Here is a 23,013-nt window from a genome sequence, read left to right as displayed (position 1 = left end):
ATAATAGCAATAAGGCACCTTGGGGGTTTGTGATATATGGCCAATATACCACAGCTAAGGGCTGTATACAGGCACTCAGCGTTGTGTCGTGCATAAGAACACCCCTTCGGGTCTTATTGCTTAAGTACAGCTCACAGCTTGGCTTCAGTCTTTTGTTCTCTCAAACTCTAATTGTATCCGAACAATAGACATAAAATTGCCATGAAACGGCGGTCAACTAGCCCCACATGGTTTTGAATTCAGCACAACTTTCTTACAACATGATGTATGCTAATTGAGAGAGTACGCATTACAAACAGTCAATCATCGCAACATGATGACAAAAGGAAACAAATTGGGAATTAAATAATAGTCCTTGACCATATTCCTGTGGTTTATGGTGAAGTCTATTCTATTTAAACCCAAACTTTTGCTAGAGCATTAGTTTTAACTGCTCTGGGGAAAATCCAGCCCTTTCTGATGAAGTGTACTACACATTCAGTCAGGGAAATGTAGAGTGTGGACTCATAACTTGGTATGTGATCTGAGTTTTCCAGTACACCATGGGATAAAATAAGAAATGCTTTGTCTCTTTTTGGCAAGGAGTTAAATATATCATCCACTAACCAGACTTGAGGCTGGCCTGTTGCCACCGTCTTGTCCCAAGTCACTCCAACCTCAAAGATTACAAGGGTTTGGGGAAGACTTTGAGCATCAAACAGTCCAAAGAGTCTGTTGACATTATGAGGGAGAGTTCAGTCAATTAGTGAACCCCCCCCCCTCCCCTCCCCTCCCCATCCCACCCCTCCCAACCACCACCCCCACTCTGACACCATACCATCTGAATTGGAACAATTACGTAAACGCATTTATCAATTTGTGTAACTGGCCTAGAAGATTGCCTAATTGTACAGTTGGTATACATCAGAGTCTGTGTATGTGACCTTGAATACAAGACCCTCTTCAGCTCTGTCGCCCAACAGCAGTCATTAAAGTGACACGTGGCACCAAACATGCGTTCCATTAATTGACAATGGGCTTGTCTGGGCAGTGGGCACTGACCCTGGCCCTTTTGACTCTTACTAGAGCTCCACACAAGTCTGGCTGCTGCAGTGTCACTGTCTGTCTCTCTTCCCTGGGTCTGTCCTGTTGCATGGGGCTGGCCTGCCTTCCTGGCTGTTGAACACTTTGTCGCAGTAATTGCTGTCGTGCAGATTTGTCTTGCACATCATTAAAACTAATTGCCTCACATTCCGTCTATTTCACAAATATGTGGTTTAATTACTGCATTGGGGAATAATAATAAATCCAACATATTCTTTGAAACTCTAATAGAAGTTGGGAAATTTATTCCTGGCAGGGTCATTGTTGTGCTTAATTATGACTGAGACTGAATGACCAATCTAAAGAGACAGATTCCAGAGCCAGTCATCTGAAAAGTGCACAAACGTGGGCATTTTTGGACCTGGTCATTCAATGGAAGCATACACTCCAAGTCTCCAAGCAAGCAGATACTGTCCATTAATCACATTTATGAGCTCTACTTTGTGAGCTCAGTTCAAACATATATCTTGGGGCAATAACTGCATGAATGTGAATTTCAGTCCAAGTTCTGTCCTTAAAATCAATCTCCAGTTCAAGTTATTTGAGGACAGTCTTAAGGAAGGGAGAAGGGGAGGGGTGTCAGGGGGATAACAGTCCATGACAGCTGAGGTCTACTCCAGAATCCCTGCTTTCCAAACAACATTCACTCTGTGGCCAAAGTCATTCTGTAAAACAGACCATAAAACCCATTCTAAAAAAGCAGGCATATACAGTATTTTAAGATATTGTACTGTATGAGTTCTTGATTTAATTAGTGGTAAATTGTGTATATTAAAATAAGATAGGGCCTTTATAAGGGTAAATAGCATTCATAGCTCCCACAGCACAGCAGGCCTGAGTTACCTATTAAGCCCCTGTCTGGGACGGAGAGAAGCCTTTACTACAGAGGCAGGCAGCAGCCCCTATCCACTAGTGATGGGAGAAAAAAATCGATACATATCGGGATATTATTTTTGACAATATATCACACAATATTATTTTTGGCAGTATCGCAATATTTTTGTGCTAGTCAGCTGTACCTGTGCCAAAACTCCAGTATTTTTCCTTTTACAGGTTGTTCTCCATTGTCGTTTTAAATTGTGGGACAACTTGTTTTTAGCCCTATTATTCCCATGACTGATCAAAACTTGTTTTCTTATGGCTCTCTCTTGTCCCTCTGCAGCAATATGTTTGGAACATCAAATCGCAGTAAAAGCTCAGTATCGAATCGCAATACATACAGAATCATGAGAATCGCAATACATATTGTATTGACACCTAAGTATCGTGATAATATCGTATCGTGAGGTCCCTAGCAATTCCCAGTCCTACAATTCACTGCATGGGGCCGGGCTCTCGTTTTCAGACAGAGTGCCTGTCTCCAGTCCATTACTATTTGCTGAAGATTTGCCCCCTCTCCACCTCCCAAACATTTACAATCCTCTCATTCAGCCCAGGAAATTTGAAACTCAAACACATAGAAATGTCTCAAATTTATTTCACAGGTCAACAATACTACCTCCGCTAACTTTATATTGGAGCTTTTTGAAAATTATATCAATAATGACAGCGGAATCGTGATAATCTTGGGGAACCCCTCTCTCTACAGTTGGAGGAGATTATGTGCCATTAAGATCATTAGGGAGATATTCTACAGATTAGGATTCAGGCTCTCTTTGTACAAGACAATACAAATAACTAAGGGCCCTTTCAAAATATATGGAAATATATGGAAAAATGTCTGTTCAAAGTTAAGAATGGAAACACGCTAAACTCTGGAACACTGAGCCATGTGTGTGATATCAGAGAGAAGCCATAACACGTGATCCTAACTTTACCACACTCTCTCACCTTCTACATTACAACAAAAACATGCTCCCAGGAGGTTTTATTAAAGCACATGTTGATCATTATTTAACGTTGGACCGACTCAGGAAAGGAGCCGGAGGGAGCATTATACAGCTGCGGAAAAAATTAAGAGACCACTGCAAAATTATCAGTTTCTCTGGTTTTACTATTTATAGGTATGTATTTGGGTAAAAATAACATTTTTGTTTTATTATATAAACTACTGACAACATTTCTCCCAAATTCCAAATAAAAATATTGTCCTTTAGAGCATTTATTTGCAGAAAATGACAACTGGTCAAAATAACAAAAAAGATGCAGTGTTGTCAGACCTCGAATAATGCAAAGAAAATAAGTTAATGTTCATTTTTAAACAACACAATACTAATGTTTTAACTTAGGAAGAGTTCAGAAATCAATATTTGGTGGAATAACCCTGATTTTCAATCACAGCTTTCATGCGTCTTGGCATGCTCTCCACCAGTCTTTCACATTGATGTTGGGTGACTTTATGCCACTCCTGGCGCAAAAAGTCAAGCAGCTCGGCTTTGTTTGATGGCTTGTGACCATCCATCTTCCTCTTGATCACATTCCAGAAGTTTTCAATGGGGTTCAGGTCTGGAGATTGGGCTGGCCATGACAGGGTCTTGATCTGGTGGTCCTCCATCCACACCTTGATTGACCTGGCTGTGTGGCATGGCGCATTGTCCTGCTGGAAAAACCAATCCTCAGAGTTGGGGAACAATGTCAGAGCAAAGGGAAGCAAGTTTTCTTCCAGGACAATCTTGTACGTGGCTTGATTCATGCGTCCCTCACAAAGACAAATCTGCCCGATTCCAGCCTTGCTGAAGCACCCCCAGATCATCACCGATCCTCCACCAAATTTCACAGTGGGTGCGAGACACTGTGGCTTGTAGGCCTCTCCAGGTCTCCGTCTAACCATTAGACGACCAGGTGTTGGGCAAAGCTGAAAATTTGACTCATCAGAGAAGATGACCTTACTCCAGTCCTCTACGGTCCAATCCTTATGGTCTTTTGCAAACCTCAGCCTGGCTCTTCATTGCTTCTCATTGATGCAGGGCTTTTTTCTAGCTTTGCACGACTTCAGCCCTGCCCCAGGAGCCTGTTTCGAACCGTCCTCGCCGTGCACTTCACCCCAGCTGCCGTTTGCCATTATTTTTGTAGGTCACTTGATGTCATCCTACGGTTGTTAAGTGACATTCAAATGAGTTGGCAGTCATCCCGGTCAGTAGAGAGTCGTTTTCGCCCTCTGCCGGTCTGTAGCTTTGTTGTCCCCAATGTCTGCCGCTTGACCTTGTACTTATGAACCGCCGTCTTTTAAATTTTAAGGATGGAAGCAACCTGACGCTCACTGTATCCTTCTGTCAGTAAAGCCAGAATTGAACCCTTCTTTTCCTCACTCAAAACTTTCCTTTTCAACTCTTTTGGCATGGTCAATAGTTATTTTTTGATTAATTGTCACGTTCGTTGATGAACGGGTCAGACCAAGGCGCAGCGTGATATGCATACATGTTTATTTGAACCGAATAAACAACGACAAAACAACAAACTAACGACACGTGAAGTCCAAGGTACACAAACAACATACCTCACACGGAACACGATCCCATAACCCACTAGTGCCAATAGGCTGCCTAAGTATGGTCCCCAATCAGAGACAACGAGCGACAGCTGCCTCTGATTGGGAACCACACCGGCCAACATAGATCTAGACATACTAGATCTAAACATAGAAAATACAACATAGACAATCACAACAAGGAATATACACACCCTGACTCAACATATAAGCGTCCTCTGAGTCAGGGCGTGACATTAATATTACTTTTGAGGTACTATTAGCACTGTTTTTGCCATCCAGCTGGTCCTATTGCAAGAGGATAGTGATGACCACAGCAGTGGTTTTTATACTTTTCCTCGTTAAATAAGATTTGGTTCATGTGATCACCTAATCAGTACCTAATTCAGTAGAATGAGGTGTGCCTGCAGACACTGGAATGGAATGGCTGTCATGTCATGACATGTAGAGATGCTGATTTAAGAAAATTCTGCAGTGGTCTCTTAATTTTTTCCACAGCTGTATATGATTGGCTATGTGTTGCTCTGACTAAACGGTGGTGTGCAGGAGAGTGTAAGGCTAAGGGGGACGCAACCCACTATCACAAATTATTGTGAAATAGATACAAATTACTTATGTGTTTAGTTGAATTATCTGTTTAGTGTGCTAACACACTCTTGGCAGTTTGTTGTAACCAAGTATTGATGCTAAATTGTGTGTTAATGGATGCTAGCTTGCAAGTTAGCTACGGCGTCATAGCTAGGCTTCGTGGGTTGTTGTGGGTAGTTACTGTGTCTTGGCAGTGTCCTCGGCCGTGCCGGCTGTAGCACGAAGCTAGCTAGCTAGCCGTTCTTCAAACAAAGTCAACACAGTGGCCATTGCTAGCTCCCCAACATGACCAGCTAGCTGTACTGTAGTAGCTAACTACAATATACTTGTCCTAGCTAGCCAACGTCTAATCATTGCTGCGTCATGAAAGGAACTTGACACAGACACGAATGATCTGTTTAGTGTGTTATCACATTATTGGTGGTTTGTTGTGACCAAGTGTTGGTGCTAAACGGTGTGTTATTGTTATTGGATGCTAGCTTGCTAGTTGGCTATGGTGTCATAGTTGGCTAGCTGAATAAAGTGGGTTGAGTCTATTCCTTAAACATTGAACCGCTGTGGTTCACAACAATTCTGATTTCTAAAGGCGGAAGTTGGGAGAGTTTTTGTTCGGGTGGTTCAGTGAAACAATTTTAGTTTCTGAGGTAGAAGTTTTTGGTGAGGGGAGGCCCTGCTCTCTCCGCTCCCAGATGCTTAGCCCATTTCATTCCGATCTCCTCTGCATTTTTGTAGCCATTTGCTACAGCCTGTCAACTATGCCTCTGCCTATCCCTGTTCTCTCCTCTCTGCACAGGCTACACAAACGCACCACACCGCGTGGCTGCTGCCTCTCTAACCTGGTGGTCCCTGCACGCACCACCCACGTGGAGTTCCAGGTCGCAGGCAGCCTCTGGAACTGCCGTTCTGCTGCCAACAAAGCTGACTTCATCCCAGCCTATGCCAACCTCCAGTCCCTCGACTTCCTGGCGCTGATGGAAACATGGATCACCACTGAAAACACTGCTACTCCTACTGCTCTCTCCTCGTCTGACCATGTGTTCTCGCATACCCCGAGAGCATCTGGTCAGAGGGGTGGTGGTACAGGAATCCTCATCTCTCCCAAGTGGACATTCTCAATTTTTCCCCTAACCCATCTGTCTATCTCCTCATTTGAATTCCATGCTGTCACAGTCACTAACCCATTTAAGCTTAATATCCTTGTCATCTATCGCCCTCCAGGTTCCCTTGGAGAGTTCATCAATGAGCTTGACGCCTTGATAAGTTCCTTCCCTGAGGATGGCTCACCCCTCACAGTTTTGGGGGGATTTCAACCTCCCTATGTCCACATTTGACTCATTTCTCTCTGCCTCCTTCTTTCCACTTCTCTCCTCTTTTGACCTCACCCTCTCACCGTCCCCCCTACTCACAAGGCAGGCAATACGCTTGACCTCATCTTCACTAGATGCTGCTCCTCTACTAATCTCACTGCAACTCCCCTCCATGTCTCCGACCACTACTTTGTTTCCTTTTCTCTCTCACTCTCCTCCCACACTACTCACTCTGCCCCTACACAGATGGTAATGCGCCGCCGCAACCTTCGCTCTCTCTCTCCCACTACTCTCTCCTCTTCCATCCTATCATCTCTTCCCTCTGCTCAATCCTTCTCCCTCCAATCTCCTGATTCTGCCTCCTCAACCCTCCTCTCCTCCCCTTTCTGCATCCTTTGACTCTCTGTGTCCCCTATCCTCCCGGCCGGCTCGGTCCTCCCCTCCAGCTCCGTGGCTTGATGACTCATTGCGAGCTCACAGAACAGAGCTCCGGGCAGCGGAGCGGAAATGGAAGAAAACTAAACTCCCTGCCGACCTGGCATCTTTTCACTCCCTCCTCTCTACATTTTCTTCATCTGTTTCTGCTGCTAAGGCCACCTTCTACCACTCTAAATTCCAAGCATCTGCCTCTAACCCTAGGAAGCTCTTTTGCCACATTTTCCTCCCTCCTGAATCCTCCCCCCCTCTCTCTCTGTGGATGACTTCGTCAACCACTTTGAAAAGAAGGTTGACGACATCCGATCCTCGTTTGTTAAGTCTAATGACACTGCTGGTCCTGCTCACACTGCCCTACCCTATGCTTTGACTTCTTTCTCCCCTCTCTCTCCAGATAAAATCCTGCGACTTGTGACTGCAGGCCGCCCAACAACCTGCCCGCTTGACCCCATCCCCTCCTCCCTTCTCCAGACCATCTCCGGTGACCTTCTCCCCCTACCTCACCTCGCTGATCAACTCATCCTTGACCGCTGGCCATGTCCCTTCCGTCTTCAAGAGAGCGAGAGTTGCTCCCCTTCTCAAAAAACCAACACTCGACCCCACTGATGTCAACAACTACAGACCAGTATCCCTTCTTTCTTTTCTTTCCAAAACTATTGAGCGTGCCGTCTTTAGCCAACTCTCTTGCTATCTCTCTCAGAATGACCTTCTTGATCCAAACCAATCAGGTTTCAGGACTGGTCATTCAACTGAGACTGCTCTTCTCTGTGTCACGGAGACTCTCCGCACTGCTAAAGCTAACTCTCTCTCCTCTGCTCTTGTCCTTCTAGACCTGTCTGCTGCCTTTGATACTGTGAACCATCAGATCCTCCTCTCCACCCTCTCCGAGCTGGGCATCTCCGGCGCGGCTCACTCCCTGGATTGCGTCCTACCTGACCGGTCGCTCCTACCAAGTGGCGTGGCGGGAAGCTGTCTCCGCACCACGTGCTCTCACCACTGGTGTCCCCCAGGGCTCGGTTCTAGGCCCTCTCCTTTTCTCCCTATACACCAAGTCACTTGGCTCTGTCATATCCTCACATGGCCTTTCCTATCATTGCTACGCTGACGATACACAACTAATCTTCTCCTTTCCCCCTTCTGATAACCAGGTGGCGAATCGCATCTCTGCATGTCTGGCAGACATATGGATGACGGATCACCACCTCAAGCTGAACCCTGGCAAGACGGAGCTGCTCTTCCTCCCGGGGAAGGACTGCCCGTTCCATGATCTCGCCATCACGGTTGACAACTCCGCTGTGTCCTCCTCCCAGAGTGCGAAGAGCCTAGGCGTGACCCTGGACAACACCCTGTCGTTCTCCGCCAACATCAAGGCGGTGACCCGCTCCTGCAGGTTCATGCTCTACAACATTCGGAGAGTGCGACCCTGCCTTACACAGGAAGCGGCGCAGGTCCTGGTCCAGGCACTTGTCATCTCCCGTCTGGACTACTGCAACTCGCTGTTGGCTGGCCTCCCTGCCTGTGCCATTAAACCCCTACAACTCATCCAGAATGCCGCAGCCCGTCTGGTGTTCAACCTTCCCAAGTTCTCTCACGTCACCCCCCTCCTCCGCACACTCCACTGGCTTCCAGTTGAAGCTCGCATCCGCTACAAGACCATGGTGCTTGCCTATGGAGCAGTGAGGGAACGGCACCTCTGTACCTTCAGGCTCTGATCAGTCCCTACACCCAAACGAGGGCATTGCGTTCATCCACCTCTGGCCTGCTGGCTCCCCTTCCTCTGCGGAAGCATAGCTCCCGCTCAGCCCAGTCAAAACTGTTCGCTGCTCTGGCACCCCAATGGTGGAACAAGCTCCCTCACGACGCCAGGACAGCGGAGTCACTCACCACCTTCCGGAGACATTTGAAACCCCACCTCTTTAAGGAATACCTGGGATAGGATAAAGTATTCCTTCTAACCCCCCCAAATTGTAAAGTGGTTATCCCACTGGCTATAGGGTGAACGCACCAATTTGTGAGTCGCTCTGGCTAAGAGCGTCTGCTAAATGACGTTAATGTGCCCTTGAGCAAGGCACTTAACCCTAATTGCTCCTGTAAGTCGCTCTGGATAAGAGCGTCTGCTAAATGACTAAAATGTAAATGTAAATGTTATGTGAAATTCATGACAGACACACAAAAAAAGTCACCACACGATTTTGTGCAATTCATTCACAGATAAAGGCAGTAGGTTACTTAAGACAGAAACGATAGGAAGGAGGTTGGTCGGAGAGGATGGGTGGGCGTATAACGCGAAGGTCTAGCAACCCAAATGTTGTGTGTTCGAATTACATTATAGACAACTTTAGCCTTTAGCATTTTAGCTAATTAGCAACTTTGCAAGTACTTACTACTTTTTAACTACTTAGCATGTTAGCTAACCCTAACCTTAACCCTTTAACTACTTAGCTAGCATGTTACCTAACTCTAACCCTTACTGTAACCCCTACCCCTAACCTTAACCCCTAACCCTAACCTTAACCCCTAGCCTAGCTAACATTAGCCACCTAGCTAACCTAGCTAACTTAAGCCACAACAAATTGGAATTTGTGAAATTGTGTACTGGACACGAATGCGATATGAAACAGAAAATCAGTAATTTGTGTTTATTTCACAATAACCTGTGATAGTGTGTTGGGAGGAAGCAGAGGTGGGGTTGTTTTTTGTTTGGTGTTGTGTATGTCAACTTACCTGGTAAAATAATGGTAAAATAAATAAATAGAAAAGCAAAGTCTTGCAGTTCTCTACAGTCTCTCCTGTTAAGAGATTTCTGACAGATCCACTCTGCATCATGACACCAGTTACATCACACACAAAGAAACAGAAACAGCTAAATGTAATTGAAGAATGTAGTACACTGGTCAGACTTCCTATGGCTGGAGCAGCGTAGCAGCGCTCAACTCCCCTCTCTAGTAGCCCTACATCAACAGAGGCTCGTCAACCAAAACCAATGCGTAAACAGAAAAACAACCCTTTCACCTCCTCATCCACAGAAAAACAACTATATGCAGAGACAGTGCGGTAACTCATTCTAGCTATGCTGTGGTCCATGGTAACTCATTCTAGCTATGTTGTGGTCTATGGTAACTCATTCTAGCTATGTTGTGGTCCATGATAACTCATTCTAGCTATTTTGTGGTCCATGGTAGCAATTGGAAAAACATGTGGCCAGAGAAGGCCCAAACAGAACCTGATTGCCACCTCCAGACAGACAACAGCTGGTGAGGAGAAGGCAGGACTCCTGGTTTGGGGAGAGTAATGTAAAGTGTCCAGTGTGTGGGTAATGATAGAGCTGTGTGAGCATGGCGTGTGTATTGATTACAGGATCTGTCTGATGGCCCATAAAGCCATCCAGACTGCCCGGGAGAGTTATGCCCCTGAACTGTGAACTGTGTAACCCTCTGCTAATCCACAGTGTGCCTGTAAAGTAGAAATGGCCTACACGGCTGTCTGTGTAGCAATTATTTCACCCCTGACTGAACAACGTCACCAGAGAGGCCAGTGGCTTAAAGACAAGCCACTTTTCAAGGCAGATTTTATCCTTATCAACATCCCCTATATACATAAACTGAGTATGCTCTTTTCTTTCGAAGAGATTTAAGGCTAAACTCTATGTGCGTGTGATGCTAGATGACAATACATAGAAACCACATTTTCCACAGTATATTGGCCTGATATCTCTTCCATTCAGCTAATGCATTTAGCAGTGTATGCTCTTCAAACAATTGAATGGAACATAAAAATCTTTCCCCCCAACGAAAACCCATACAGGTGACATGGCTGACAAACAGATATGGTTTTGATAAGGATGAGCTACTGGCCCACAGACATGGAGACAATGGAACACTGTCAGATTCAATGATAGGCTTTAATATGCAGTGGTTGAATGTAAAGACAGACTTCCCGCTAAAACATATTTTGAACTGTAGCAATGCATGCCTTGCATCTGGAGCACAATCATCTATTTAGTACACAAAAAAAGCACCACTAAGACAAGATTGTTTGAATCTATAATACCCAACATGATTGTGAAGCTCTTTATGTTAAGGTACTCTTTACAAAATGCTGACACATGTATGTCCTTGATACTTTACTTTACCAGCTGGTGGACACATGTTGATGTGAGAGGAACATATATTAAAAGTGGACTCTGTTTCACACTAAGGCTTCATGACAGGTTTCCAATGACAGTTTCATGACAGGTCCCCAATGGGAGATCCAGGCAGAGATCCAGACAGGTATGTGGTTTCAGTAGGATGGTTGTGAACCACTGGGGCTCAATGTTGTAAGAGAAGACACTGTGGGAGAGCATGTAAAACATGTACACTACAGCCAGCCGTCTATTTTACAACATGGACCAAAAGTACTCAATCAGTAAAACAAACTAGTCTTAGAAGAACTGACAGGTAAACTAAACAAATTAAAAGTATCACATATATTATATTAATCTGTGAAATGTGACTATTTTACCCAATTGAACAGTTTCCAACCCCACGACTCATACATACAGCATATGTACATAGGCATATGTTATGTTATGAGGTAACTACAAAGTATGTCATTCTGAAATTGGGCAGAACAGCACAGCCTGAAGCAAAATAGACATAATTCCTAACGGTGTCTCCAAATATATGTGCACTGGAAGGCTTTAATCTAGCCCTAACAGCAGTGAGGATATGATGGAATTAAAGAAACGTTCCACATGCAATCATGTTTTGTTTGGAAAGAGGGAGAGAAATAACGAGGAAAGGGGAAATGAAAGAGACAGAGGCAGACTTTCTGCATCAAGAGTTATTTTAGGTCTGGATGGTGCCCTGAGCAGCACAGCAGGCCAAAGAAAGCTGGAAGGAAAATCAAAAGGAAACTCCTTTCTACCGCATTTCACTCTGTCAATCACCGGCTGGTTAAGAGGCTGAAAACAGCGTTATTTATTTTCTTGAATGATGCACCTTTCATCTGCCCTCTCAAAGACAGCTAAGGATTTAAATCAAGAGGCAATGCTATACCTTTCATGGTGGGGCTATTCTTTCATGGCTGATTATACTTGTTGAATGATGAAATACATACCATGTACTATTTTGTCTTTACTATAGTAGGTACAGTAAGTATGACTGCAGAAATAGCTTACTGGATCGATAAGTCTTTGTGCCATGGCACTGGGTAAACTCAGTGTGCTGGGGTGAGATGGTCAGCAAGACACAGTGTGCACTGTGGGGACTCTCCCCCCTGTGAGAGGCATTCTGCATTCAGTCCTAAATTGTTGGGAGGAGAAGCCATCGCAAACCCAATGACACTGATGCATAGTGACCCGGGCGGTGTGAATGCCAAGGGCTAGCCCTCTCTCTATGGCCGGTGGAAGTCCATGATGTGATCATGACGTGCCAGGCTCAGTGTGTAAACACCTGTTGGTCAGGATTTAAATGGCAACTTTGATAGGTAAAGAATAAACCTCCTAACCAACCAAAAATAAACACTACTAACGGGAGATGAGATCTGAATGCTCAGTTGGCTCAGATCAACTTTGTGTAATACTGTAGCCCAGATAATGTTCACTGTGAGATGCCTGCTGTGAATCTTACTTTCAATACCACAGGTCCATAGATTAGAGTGAGATATCTAAGTGAAGCACCAGTAGAACAGGAGAGCGACTATTCCTATCTAATTCATTATAAAATACTGGATTACAATTCTGGTACGGTAGTGACAATCAATCAGTAAGATAAATGTCCTTCCATTTAATATGGTGACCTTTTCTTTCCACCTCATTTGATTTAATTTGGAGGGTTTGCTATTTTGGAAACAGGTTTCTGTGGCTGTATACAATACAAAGCAGAGGAATTCCACTAATCCAATGTTCAGCTTCCCTTTTTCAGGCAATAATTGTTGTCCCCTGTAGCTCAGTTGGTAGAGCATGGTGCTTGCAACGCCAGGGTTGTGGGTTCGTTTCCCATGGGGGGCCAGTATGAAAATGTATGCACTCACTAACTGTAAGTCGCTCTGGATAAGGGCATCTGCTAAATGACTAAAATGTAAATGTATATCAAGATGAACTGCATTCCCACTGCTTACCATTCCTGGCTCATTTCATGAATTGCTGGTTAAGTATTCATTCATGCTTTGGTTTAAAACTGTGAATTGTGATTGTAAATTAATATGTGCAACTGAATAAGTTAATTTCTAAACCCGGTTCTGGAAAAGGAGGAATCTGCAGTTATTCTTTAAATCATATAATAAATGTGTGGAGCAGTATTAGGGCTTTACAGTAAAACTTGCTCTTGATTTCTGGGACTGAGGCTTTTGTTGGTCAATAGATGTGAATCTGGAAAGTTTACTAAAGAGAACAGAGGACGACCCCCAAACCAGATGCACCATTTCGGACATGTGGGGCGTAGCTAGTCTAAATGCTGATTGTAAATAAAAATGAATGTAAATTCTTCTATGGCCATTGGCCACAGTTATACCTCGCTTCACTTTATGGCTTTTGTCAACCCAAGCAGAAATACCCACAGAGCTATATGTCTTATGAAAGCCATCAACTGGATCAGACCACGGTTGGATCAGACCACGCTGACAAATGCTTCAAACATGAACTTCAAAGCCTTAGACATGTGAGTTACCATTCACATCTGGAAATCAGTCAATTGAAATAAATTAATTAGGCCCTAATCTATGGATTTCACATGACTGGGCAGGGGTGCAGCCATGGGTGGGCATGGGAGGGCATAGGCCAACCCACTTGGCAGCAAGGCCCACCCACTGGGGAGCCAGGCCCAGCCAATCAGAATTAGTTTTTCCCCACAAAAGGGCTTTATCAGACAGATATACTCCTTGCTGCCAAGTGGGTCGGCCTATGCCCTCCCATGCCCCCCCCCCAGACGATCCCACAGGTGAAGAAGCCGGACGTGGGGGTCCTGGGCTGGTGTGGTTACACGTGGTCTGCAGTTGTAAGGACGGTTGGACGTACTGCCAAATTCTCTAAAACGACGTTGAAGGCAACTTATGGTAGAGAAATGAACATTCAATTCTCTGGCAACAACTCTGGTGGACATTCCCTCAAAACTTGAGACATCTGTGGCATTGTGTTGTGTGACAAAACTGCACATTTTAGAGTGGCCTTTTATTGTCCCCAGCACAAGGTGCACCTGTGTAATGATCATGCTGTTTAATCAGCTTCTTGATATGCGACACCTGTAAAGTGGATGGATTATCTTGGCAATGGAAAAATGCTCACTAACAGGGATGTAAACAAATTTGTGCACAAAATTTGAGATAAATAATATTTTTGTGCGTATGGAACATTTCTGGGATATATTATTTCAGCTCATGAAACATAAGACCAACACTGTACATGTTGCGTTTATATTTTTGTTCAGTGTATATACATAACAATAACATTTCTCAAGAGTGATATTTTATTCTGATGAATTATGTTTACTTCAAATAACATTTACTAAGGTGACTTTGAAGCAAAATAATTACTGGGGAAAAATATATACAGTGCATATGACTGCAGAAATAAAGTATTCACACCTCTTGATTTTTTTCATATTTTGTTATGTTACAGCCTTATTCTAAAATGGATTAAATTGTTTTTTCCCCCTCATCAATCTACACACCATGATGACGAAGCAAAAACTTTTTTTTTTTTTTTTGCAAATGTATAAAAAATATTACATTTACATAAGTATTCAGACCCTTTGTTGAAGCACCTTTGGCAGCGATTACAGCCTCGAGTCTTCTTGGGTATGACGCTACAAGCTTGGCACACCTGTATTTTGGGAGTTTCTCCCATTCTTCTCTGCAGATCCTCTCAAGCTCTGTCAGGTTGGATGGGGAGCGTCGCTGCACAGCTATTTTCAGGTCTCTCCAGAGATGTTCGATCGGGTTCAAGTCCGGGCTCTGACTGGGCCACTTAAGGACATTCAGAGACTTGTCCCGAAGCCACTCCTGTGTTGTCTTGGCTGTGTGCTTAGGATCGTTGTCCTGTTGGAAGGTGAACCTTTGTCCCCGTCTGAGGTCCTGAGTGCTCTGGAGCAGGTTTTCATCAAGGATCTCTCTGTACTTTGCTCCGTTCATCTTTCCCTTGATCCTGACTAGTCTCCCAGTCCCTGCCGCTGAAAAACATCCCCACCGCATGATGTTGCCACCACCATGCTTCCCCATAGGGATGGTGCCAGGTTTCCTCCAGATGTGACGCTTGGCATTGAGGCCAAAGAGTTCAATCTTGGTTTCATCAGACCAGAGAATCTTGTTTCTCATGGTCTGAGAGTCCTTTAGGTGCCTTTTGGCAAACTCCAAGCGGGCTGTCATGTGCCTTTTACTGAGGAGTGGCTTCCGTCTGCCCACTCTACCATAAAGGCCTGATTGGTGGAGTGCTGCGGAGATGGTTGTCCTTCTGGAAGGTTCTCCCATCTCCACATTGGAACTCTGGAGCTCTGTCAGGGTGACCATCGGGTTCTTGGTCACCTCCCTGACCAAGGCCCTTCTCCCCCGATTGCTCAGTTTGTCCGGGCGGCCAGCTCTAGGAAGAGTCTAGGTGGTTCCAAACTTCTTCCATTTAAGAATGATTGAGGCCACTGTGTTCTTGGGACCTTCAATGCTGCACACATTTTTTGGTAACCTTCCCAAGATCTGTGCCTCGACACAATCCTGTCTCTGAGCTCTACGGACAATTCCTTCGACCTCATTGCTTGGTTTTTGCTCTGACATGCACTGTCAATTGTGGGACCTTATATAGACAGGTGTGTGCCTTTCCAAATCATGTCCAATCAATTGAATTTACAACAGGTGGACTCCAATCAAGTTATAGAAACATCTCAAGGATGATCAATGGAAACAGGATGCACCTTAGCTCAATTTCAAGTCTCAATGCAAAGGGTCTGAATATTTATGTAAATTTTTTATTTTTAATAAATGTGCAAAAATTACTAAAACCTGTTTTCGCTTTGTCATTATGGGGTATTGTGTGTAGATTTTTATATTTACACCTCTGTAAGTGTGCCTTTAGCTGGCTTGAGAAAAAGAGGCAGAACCAGGGGTGGGAGAGAGGGATAATTAGGAGGCTGGCTAATGAGCTTGCTGTGTAATCTGAGGAGGTGACTTTATTGACTGACTTGATAGGCAAACAATATCAGCGTCTGTAGCGTGGTACAGTGTGTGTGTGTGCGTGTGTGTACTGTTGTCTAGTCTACTGTTTCAGCCCAGAAATGCAGGTTGTGAGAGTTTCACATTCTGTGCTTGTAAAACTTAAAGATAACTCTTTATAAAACAGCTTCTTCTATAAATCCTGTTATTTCAGTCTGCAACATGATGACAGACAAAAATAAAAGGAAAACATTCTCAAAATGTTTTGATAGGCTGTAGAAAAGCCTTGATAATATTTGTAACAAGGAGCTGGTTAGTAGGTCACAATCCTCTCTCAACAGGAGAGATAATTTAAGGCTCCTGCCCCCTACTAGCAAGCATACAGAACACTTAACAACCCACAGAACAGTAAAAAGGCAAATGTCAAGAATGTTACAATGAAAAGCTTGGTAACACTTGTAAGCTGTTAAAATTCTGCCAAAATTGTGTTTTAAAATCATTAATGATTGTTTACCTAAGGTGTATGGTCAGACATGAATACTTACCCTTTATACAGCGGTTGGTCCCAGAAGCCACAGCCCATCCAGAGCAGCACTGATGACCTCCACATACATTAGGCCTGTAGAGAGCAAGACAGAAATGGGATATGTAATATATACTGTACGTAATGCTTAAAATGGACTTGCATGCAGGAAGTACAGTACCTCACAATTCAAAATTCATAAGGGGAATAATGGTTTGAGTGTTCATGGTCTCAAACCCTAACATTCCTATCTGAGATTTAATTCTGACCCCACTATAGTTTCACATCCCTTAATGTGGTTGGCCTTGAAGGAGCACCTTAGAGATTTGAACATACTTGCATTTGATTCAATAACATTTTCAGGCAAAGCATGAAACTCTATCTGTGAGTGTAGAGCCACACACCCCTCTCTCTGTGCTGCATGGAGTCTAGAGTGAAAACAAATACATGGTTATCTGAGCCTAGGAGGGAAATAGGAGATACAGGAAAAGCACCGATGCTGCGCCTTACGTAAATCTCCAGGAAAACTGTAATAACTGGATTCTTTACGTACTTTAATCAGTAAGAACAGCACTGGCCAATTTTTACAGCGAAATACATGAAAAGCCACCACACCACTCGCAACTCCATGGCAAATTCAAACCTCAAACAAGTGCTGGCATAAATCGACTTCCCATCATCTTGCCACAAGATATGAATGGCAGTTTGTTGAGTGATTGTATGACTTATGCAGATACGGTATGATATCTGGTCTGAGTCAGGAGATGACTAGTAAACTGTTAGAGAGTAAACAAAGGGATACAGTAGGACTGTCTGCCTTCTGTTAACATCTCCTGGTCAGACAGCTGTTGTTTTTCTAGTTTGAGAGTGGATGGATGACTCTCTGTGTAGACAAACACTGGATGGAGACCAATTACTCTTTTGCACATTTAAAGATGAACTGACCACATTCACAAACATGCATCAACTCAACTGTTCTCTTTTGACAATTAATAAACATCTGACCAATCAGATTTTAGCAAAGTAGTTGCTAGGAAGGTAATGAATTACCTTTACCTTTTCAAGAACTACCCAACACTTAGAAAACATAATATAATTTTAAAAATCCTACATTTTTATAAAGATAAATTATTAATATGAACCACACAAAACAGACCAGGTCTGTGGGGATGTTGATGCTTATATGCAGGGCTTTACGCTGACCTTTTTTACAAGGAGCACGTGTGTGCCTAAATTGAAAAATGTAGGTGCACACAAAGAAATTTAGGAGCAGAATGACAAATATTTGAGGTGTTAAAGCTAGAATCCTTAATTGTTATAGGCGCACCGGTGCTCCTAAATTAAAATTCCAGGTCGCACAGCAAAATATATATTTAGGCGCATATGAGAGTAAAACAGTCACGGTCGCACTGTAGAGCCCTGATATGGATCATTCCTGATAGCCTCATGGAGAGTACACTAGCATGGTAAAATTATTCCAAGCTCTTCATAACGAAACCATTCATAAAAGCTATATAAATATCAATGATATCATATTTGCACTCGTCATGACCCATTTCATGCAGCCAGGTTGAACAGTTTTCCGAGTTGGAGCAGTCAGGGGTCTTCCTGACAGACTTTGCTGGAGAGGACATGACAGGTACACCGTATGAGACTCCCTCTCCCAGAGGCCTAACCAGAAACCAGGTGGTGAGTAAGGAGAGAGTGGGAATTCCAAGAGGAAATGTGTCATGTAGACACACTCTCTATTGACCAGTAGATGATTCTGTTCAAGCTAATGAATCAGAAAGAGGTGAACAAATTTGAATTACCACGAGGTAATGCCTCTGAAGATTTATGGCACCTTTACTGTTACACTCCCTTAAACTCACAGTGCCCTATTCAATCAAACTAGTAACTAGGTTTCTGGATAAAGAAATAATAACACTCCTTCTGTGCAGTGAAAAAGCATGTTTGGAATTTCTTTTTTATTCACATTTTGTAACATTGGCTTGATGAGTACATGAATCCAAACTTGCATTCTTAAAGAACAAGAAATAAAACGTTTCTGGTTACAGTACCAAGTTTGATGGAATCAAGCCCATAGTGTTGTGTGGACATGGGAGTGCTCCATGCACTGCTTTCAGTTACAGTAATAAAGACATTGGTGCTGAACACACTGGTACTCTAGTGTCTCTAAATCTCCCTGTGAAAGGCTATGGGAACCATAGACCAATGTATGTGTGTTGTGTTTGCTTTTCTGGAACCAAGCAACAAAGCCTACCTGAGCAAGATATCAAAAGCAGAATGGGGGTTGAAATCAGGGCACTCAATGTTAGACATTACACAGAGTCCGCTAGGCATTCCTCACCATGCTTATACAGCAGAGCATGTGCTAAAATGAAAGGTTTGTGAATACACCTTTCATTCCCCAACAGATGTTTCTCCAATTAGAATGGATCCTCATATTGCTAATAAATTGTCCTTCAGAAATTGGCCATATAAATAACCTGATTCCTTTGGGCTCGGTGAGTGGCCCTGTAATGACATACTCAAACAAGAATATTCCATTTAACATTTAGGTAATGTCTGTAACCCTAGGTGAACTTCTAAAGTCCATTCTGATTATGATGTAAACACCTCTCTCCTATGTGTGCCTGTGGAACAAACAGGGTTGGCTGCATGAGGGTTCATTTAGCAAAAAGAAAGAGGTTTTAATGGAAACAACCAATGGTTCTGTTTGGAATTTTAAGAAATTGAGAAAAAACTCAAGGGATTTGCCGCATTGAGAGAAGGCCGTCAGAGAAACAGGTGTTTCTGATCACTAAGTGAATTTGCAAATGTGGGCCAGGGCTTTTGTAGAACCACTACATGGCCATGGGCAGCATGTGGATTCACAAAATTACACACAACACACAACCACACAGACCGAGGAGTAGTCTGAGGACATTGTCCTACTGTAACTGTACTGCTTTCAACTTTCTCTTTAGAGGAGGTGGTAGCTCTGGTAGTGCTCTTTCAATATGCTGCTCTGCATAAACTGGTGAAAAAAATGTCGTTCAGCACTTGTCGTTAATGAACAACAGAGAAACATGTTGTGTTCTGATATGAATAGAGGGTTTAACCTCCACCAATATTGTTCAAGTCCTGCCATGACCCCACATGACTAATTATCATTACATTCAGAGAAATATCACTGAGGAATTCAGTAGTGGTGCATGGGTGAAATCACTTTGATGCTCCAGTTACTCAACTAGTCTCAAGAAGGCCAGTTTTATTGCTCTTTAATCAGCACAACAGTTTTCAGGTGTGCTAACATAATTGCAAAAGGGTTTTCTAGCCTTTTAAAATGATAAACTTGGATTAACAACGTGCCATTTGAACACAGGACTGATGGTTGCTGATAATGGGCCTCTGTACACCTATGTAGATATTCCATAAAAAATCAGCCGTTTCCAGCAACAATAGCCATTTACAACATTAACAATGTCTACACTGTATTTCTGATCAATTTGATGTTATTTTAATGGACAAAAAATTTGCTTTTCTTTCGAAAACAAGGACATTTCTAAGTGACCCCAAACTTTTGAATGGTAGTGTATATATATTTGCGAGAGAGAAAAAAACATATGTGGGATTGGAAGTGATGCAGACAATTACATTGACGGAAGTTACAATCTATCTGCAATATTAAAGCTGATCTACACCCCCAACAAAATAAAATAAAATAAAAAATAAATATTTAGGAAACGCCAATTTTAGCTAGCTAGCTAGCCACCGGAGGCCAACAACACAACGAGATGCACAACGAGTTTCTGTCAATGATGTATGCTCTTGATGCGATGTGATTGGAGTGAAGCCAAATACAAACTGGCTTCCCTTGACACTTTTGTTTTGGTGCGCCAGGACCATTTACAGTTGAACTTAGCTCAACACTGATTGGCTATTTAAAAAAAAAATTAAACATCAAGGGAGGCCAAATGCCCGCTGGCTTCCCTTGCACTCGATGCTACAGGCGGTAACAATGTCATACTCTTTTGGACCAGACAGAATCAGCTAGATGGCCTACACATACAGAGACAGAGGGGCGCTGTTTTGCTCACTCGGATGCTTTCTCCGGTGAGATACATTCAGCCTCTTGCTGATATAACACCCAAACAGATTTGACTAAAACCTAATCATTTCAAACCTTGCTTACATTTGTATACAATCACATATATCTCTCTATTATGTGGGGGAATAATTTGGAACAGATTTCCAAAATTAAAATCACTTGGAGCTGATTTGCTGGTGTTTTTACAGTCTTTAATGAAATAAAAAAAAATGTGCTGTTGTTTTCATATTTTATTTGCTCCGAAAACTTGGGGGTCAAATAAAATCACTCGTGTGCAAAATTCGGACAGCGGCCGCCAGTTGGGGAACCCTGCCCTATGGTATAATACAATCATTGTTGTATAGCAGAGTAATAGCAAGTGTATGCCTACCAATTTAGCAAAAGTTTCACTGTAGTAGATTAGTGTTTATTCATGACATTCCCCACATGCCACCAACATCAATCACTATCTCTGAACACCAATGACAATTATGTAGCCTTGATACAGGTGTTCATAACTACCTTAGGCCTACACTCACTGAACCCTATACTCACTTTACAACCCCGGGAGGAGACAGCAGGTTTTATGTTTTAAAAAATATGATTAAAATGATTGGTACAGATGTAGGATCTTAATTTGATCACCCTGTTGCAGGAGACTTGTAGTGTATTTTTGGGGCCCGTGTAGCTCAGTTCGTAGAGCATGGCGCTTGCAACGTCAGGGTTGTGGGTTCGTTTCCCACGGGGGGCCAGTATGAAAATGTATGCACTCACTAACTGTAAGTCGCTCTGGATAAGAGCGTCTGCTAAAATGACTAAAATGTAAAAATGTTTAAAAAATGTATTTGACTTATAGTGTATTTGAGGTTTACAAAGGCTTAAGAAGTTGGTAATTTCCACTTTGACATTTCAGCCTTGATTTTCCCTTACAAAAGATGTATCAACCCCTAATGATAATTTTCCTGCTGTAGCATTTTGGCTCAAATTAAGATCCTACATATGTAGACAAACTCAAATGTACTCCTGCGGGCATCTTTTTACAACCAATAACCAGCTATATCTTACCCTGCAAGCCTGTTGTGCGTGGAGCTGGGTTTGTTGCTCTGTCTGGAAATGATTCGGGGTCTGTACTGTGATGAGTGATGGGTGCCGAGCTGTCTCGCGGCTCTACGCGCAGTATCTTGTGGGACCGTGGAATCGTCCGCCCGGTGGGAAGCTTCTGTACTGGGAGCTGGAACTGGTTTAATTACCGTCGCGTGCCTGTTATCTCGTTGATATAATGAGCTCACCAGAGCCCGGCGACCGGAGTGCGATTCATCGTGAGAGGACCTGAGCAAGCTTTCTCTGGATGGTCTGGCGGGGTCAGCGTCGTTCGCTCCCCCTGCCGAGTGACCTTGCCCCCTCGCTCGCGCCGGGAGCTTATCCCACATCCCCTGTCCACCACCTGTTGAGTCTTTCCGACAGTCACACATTCGTACAACTGCAATGGTTAAAACCACTAAAACAGCAATCCACAAACGGTTCATATTTTTGTCAAAAATGAAATTGCCGCTGCGTGTAGGCTGGTGAATAATCAAGATTCAGTTTGTTCGATAGCCACGCGCAATATCAAGTGGTTAAATTGAGGCGAACATAATTATTTAGCAGCAATGTAGGCCTATCCTTTCCCAAGCATGCAAAATCCTTTGACGTCTCTTCATAATGTCCAGGTAAGCATTGCGAAGAATGGATTAAATATATTAAACATATCTCTATCAATTCGCAGCTTTAACATATGCTCATAAAATCGTAAATGTAAAGCTTCCCTATACTTACAAAAACAATCAATTATGAAAATTATGTCAGATAAATTTGTATCCATCTGTAATAGTTCATGGTTTTTTTTGCGCGCGAGGGCAGTAATGCGATTCCAGGGCTGGAGCCGCAGTCCTACTCGAAGTGAAAGTTCTCGACTTTGAATGGTGCTCCCATGGATATGACCACCTTCTTGGATCTGAAATCATCGGGAATTTTTTGGAGGCTTTGCGTGCATTTTACAAGAAGAAACTCCCCCTTCGTGGTTTTATTGATGCCTACGCTCAGCCCCCCTCGGTCCAAGCGGCCACACAATTTCTACCAAGTTACAGTATGATATAATACTTAAATATGCTTTTAAATGTGCTCCTCTGTTCTCCCATTGCATAAAACGCACGTGTAGCGCGCAATTTGGATACTACAGTAGGCTATAGCATTCACACAGTCTGTTGGAATGGTAATTCTAATCAAGGCAAGATTCGAGTAGGCTATGCTAGATTAAGTAAATCAATTTGTCATGCATGTATAATATAGCACATTAATAAACGGCGAACTATTGAGTAATTAGTAGTTGAACAGCAAACACTCATAATTGAACATTGACATAACAATATGATCTTTGTGTCACACAATATGGTGGATATGGGAAGTGCACACATAGTTAAAG

General features: G+C 43.2%; 1 protein-coding gene across 1 annotated transcript in view; it reads right to left on the bottom strand.

Moving 5' to 3' along the window:
• The window catches only part of LOC121539749 (latent-transforming growth factor beta-binding protein 2-like), a 157,378-nt gene extending 134,860 nt beyond the window's left edge, over positions 1-22,518 (bottom strand). Inside the window, exons 1-2 of the mRNA XM_041848457.2 lie at positions 21,618-22,518; positions 16,503-16,576 (exon numbers count right to left, since the gene is read on the bottom strand). Of these exons, the coding sequence (XP_041704391.2) occupies positions 16,503-16,576; positions 21,618-22,078 (535 nt within the window). The 5' untranslated portion in view covers positions 22,079-22,518. The remainder of the gene's footprint in view (positions 1-16,502; positions 16,577-21,617) is intronic.
• Between the last annotated feature and the right edge of the window lie 495 nt (positions 22,519-23,013).

Source organism: Coregonus clupeaformis, chromosome 25 (genome assembly GCF_020615455.1).
Source record: "Coregonus clupeaformis isolate EN_2021a chromosome 25, ASM2061545v1, whole genome shotgun sequence".
Taxonomy (NCBI): Eukaryota; Metazoa; Chordata; class Actinopteri; order Salmoniformes; family Salmonidae; genus Coregonus; species Coregonus clupeaformis.
This window is presented reverse-complemented; position numbering and strand designations above follow the sequence as displayed.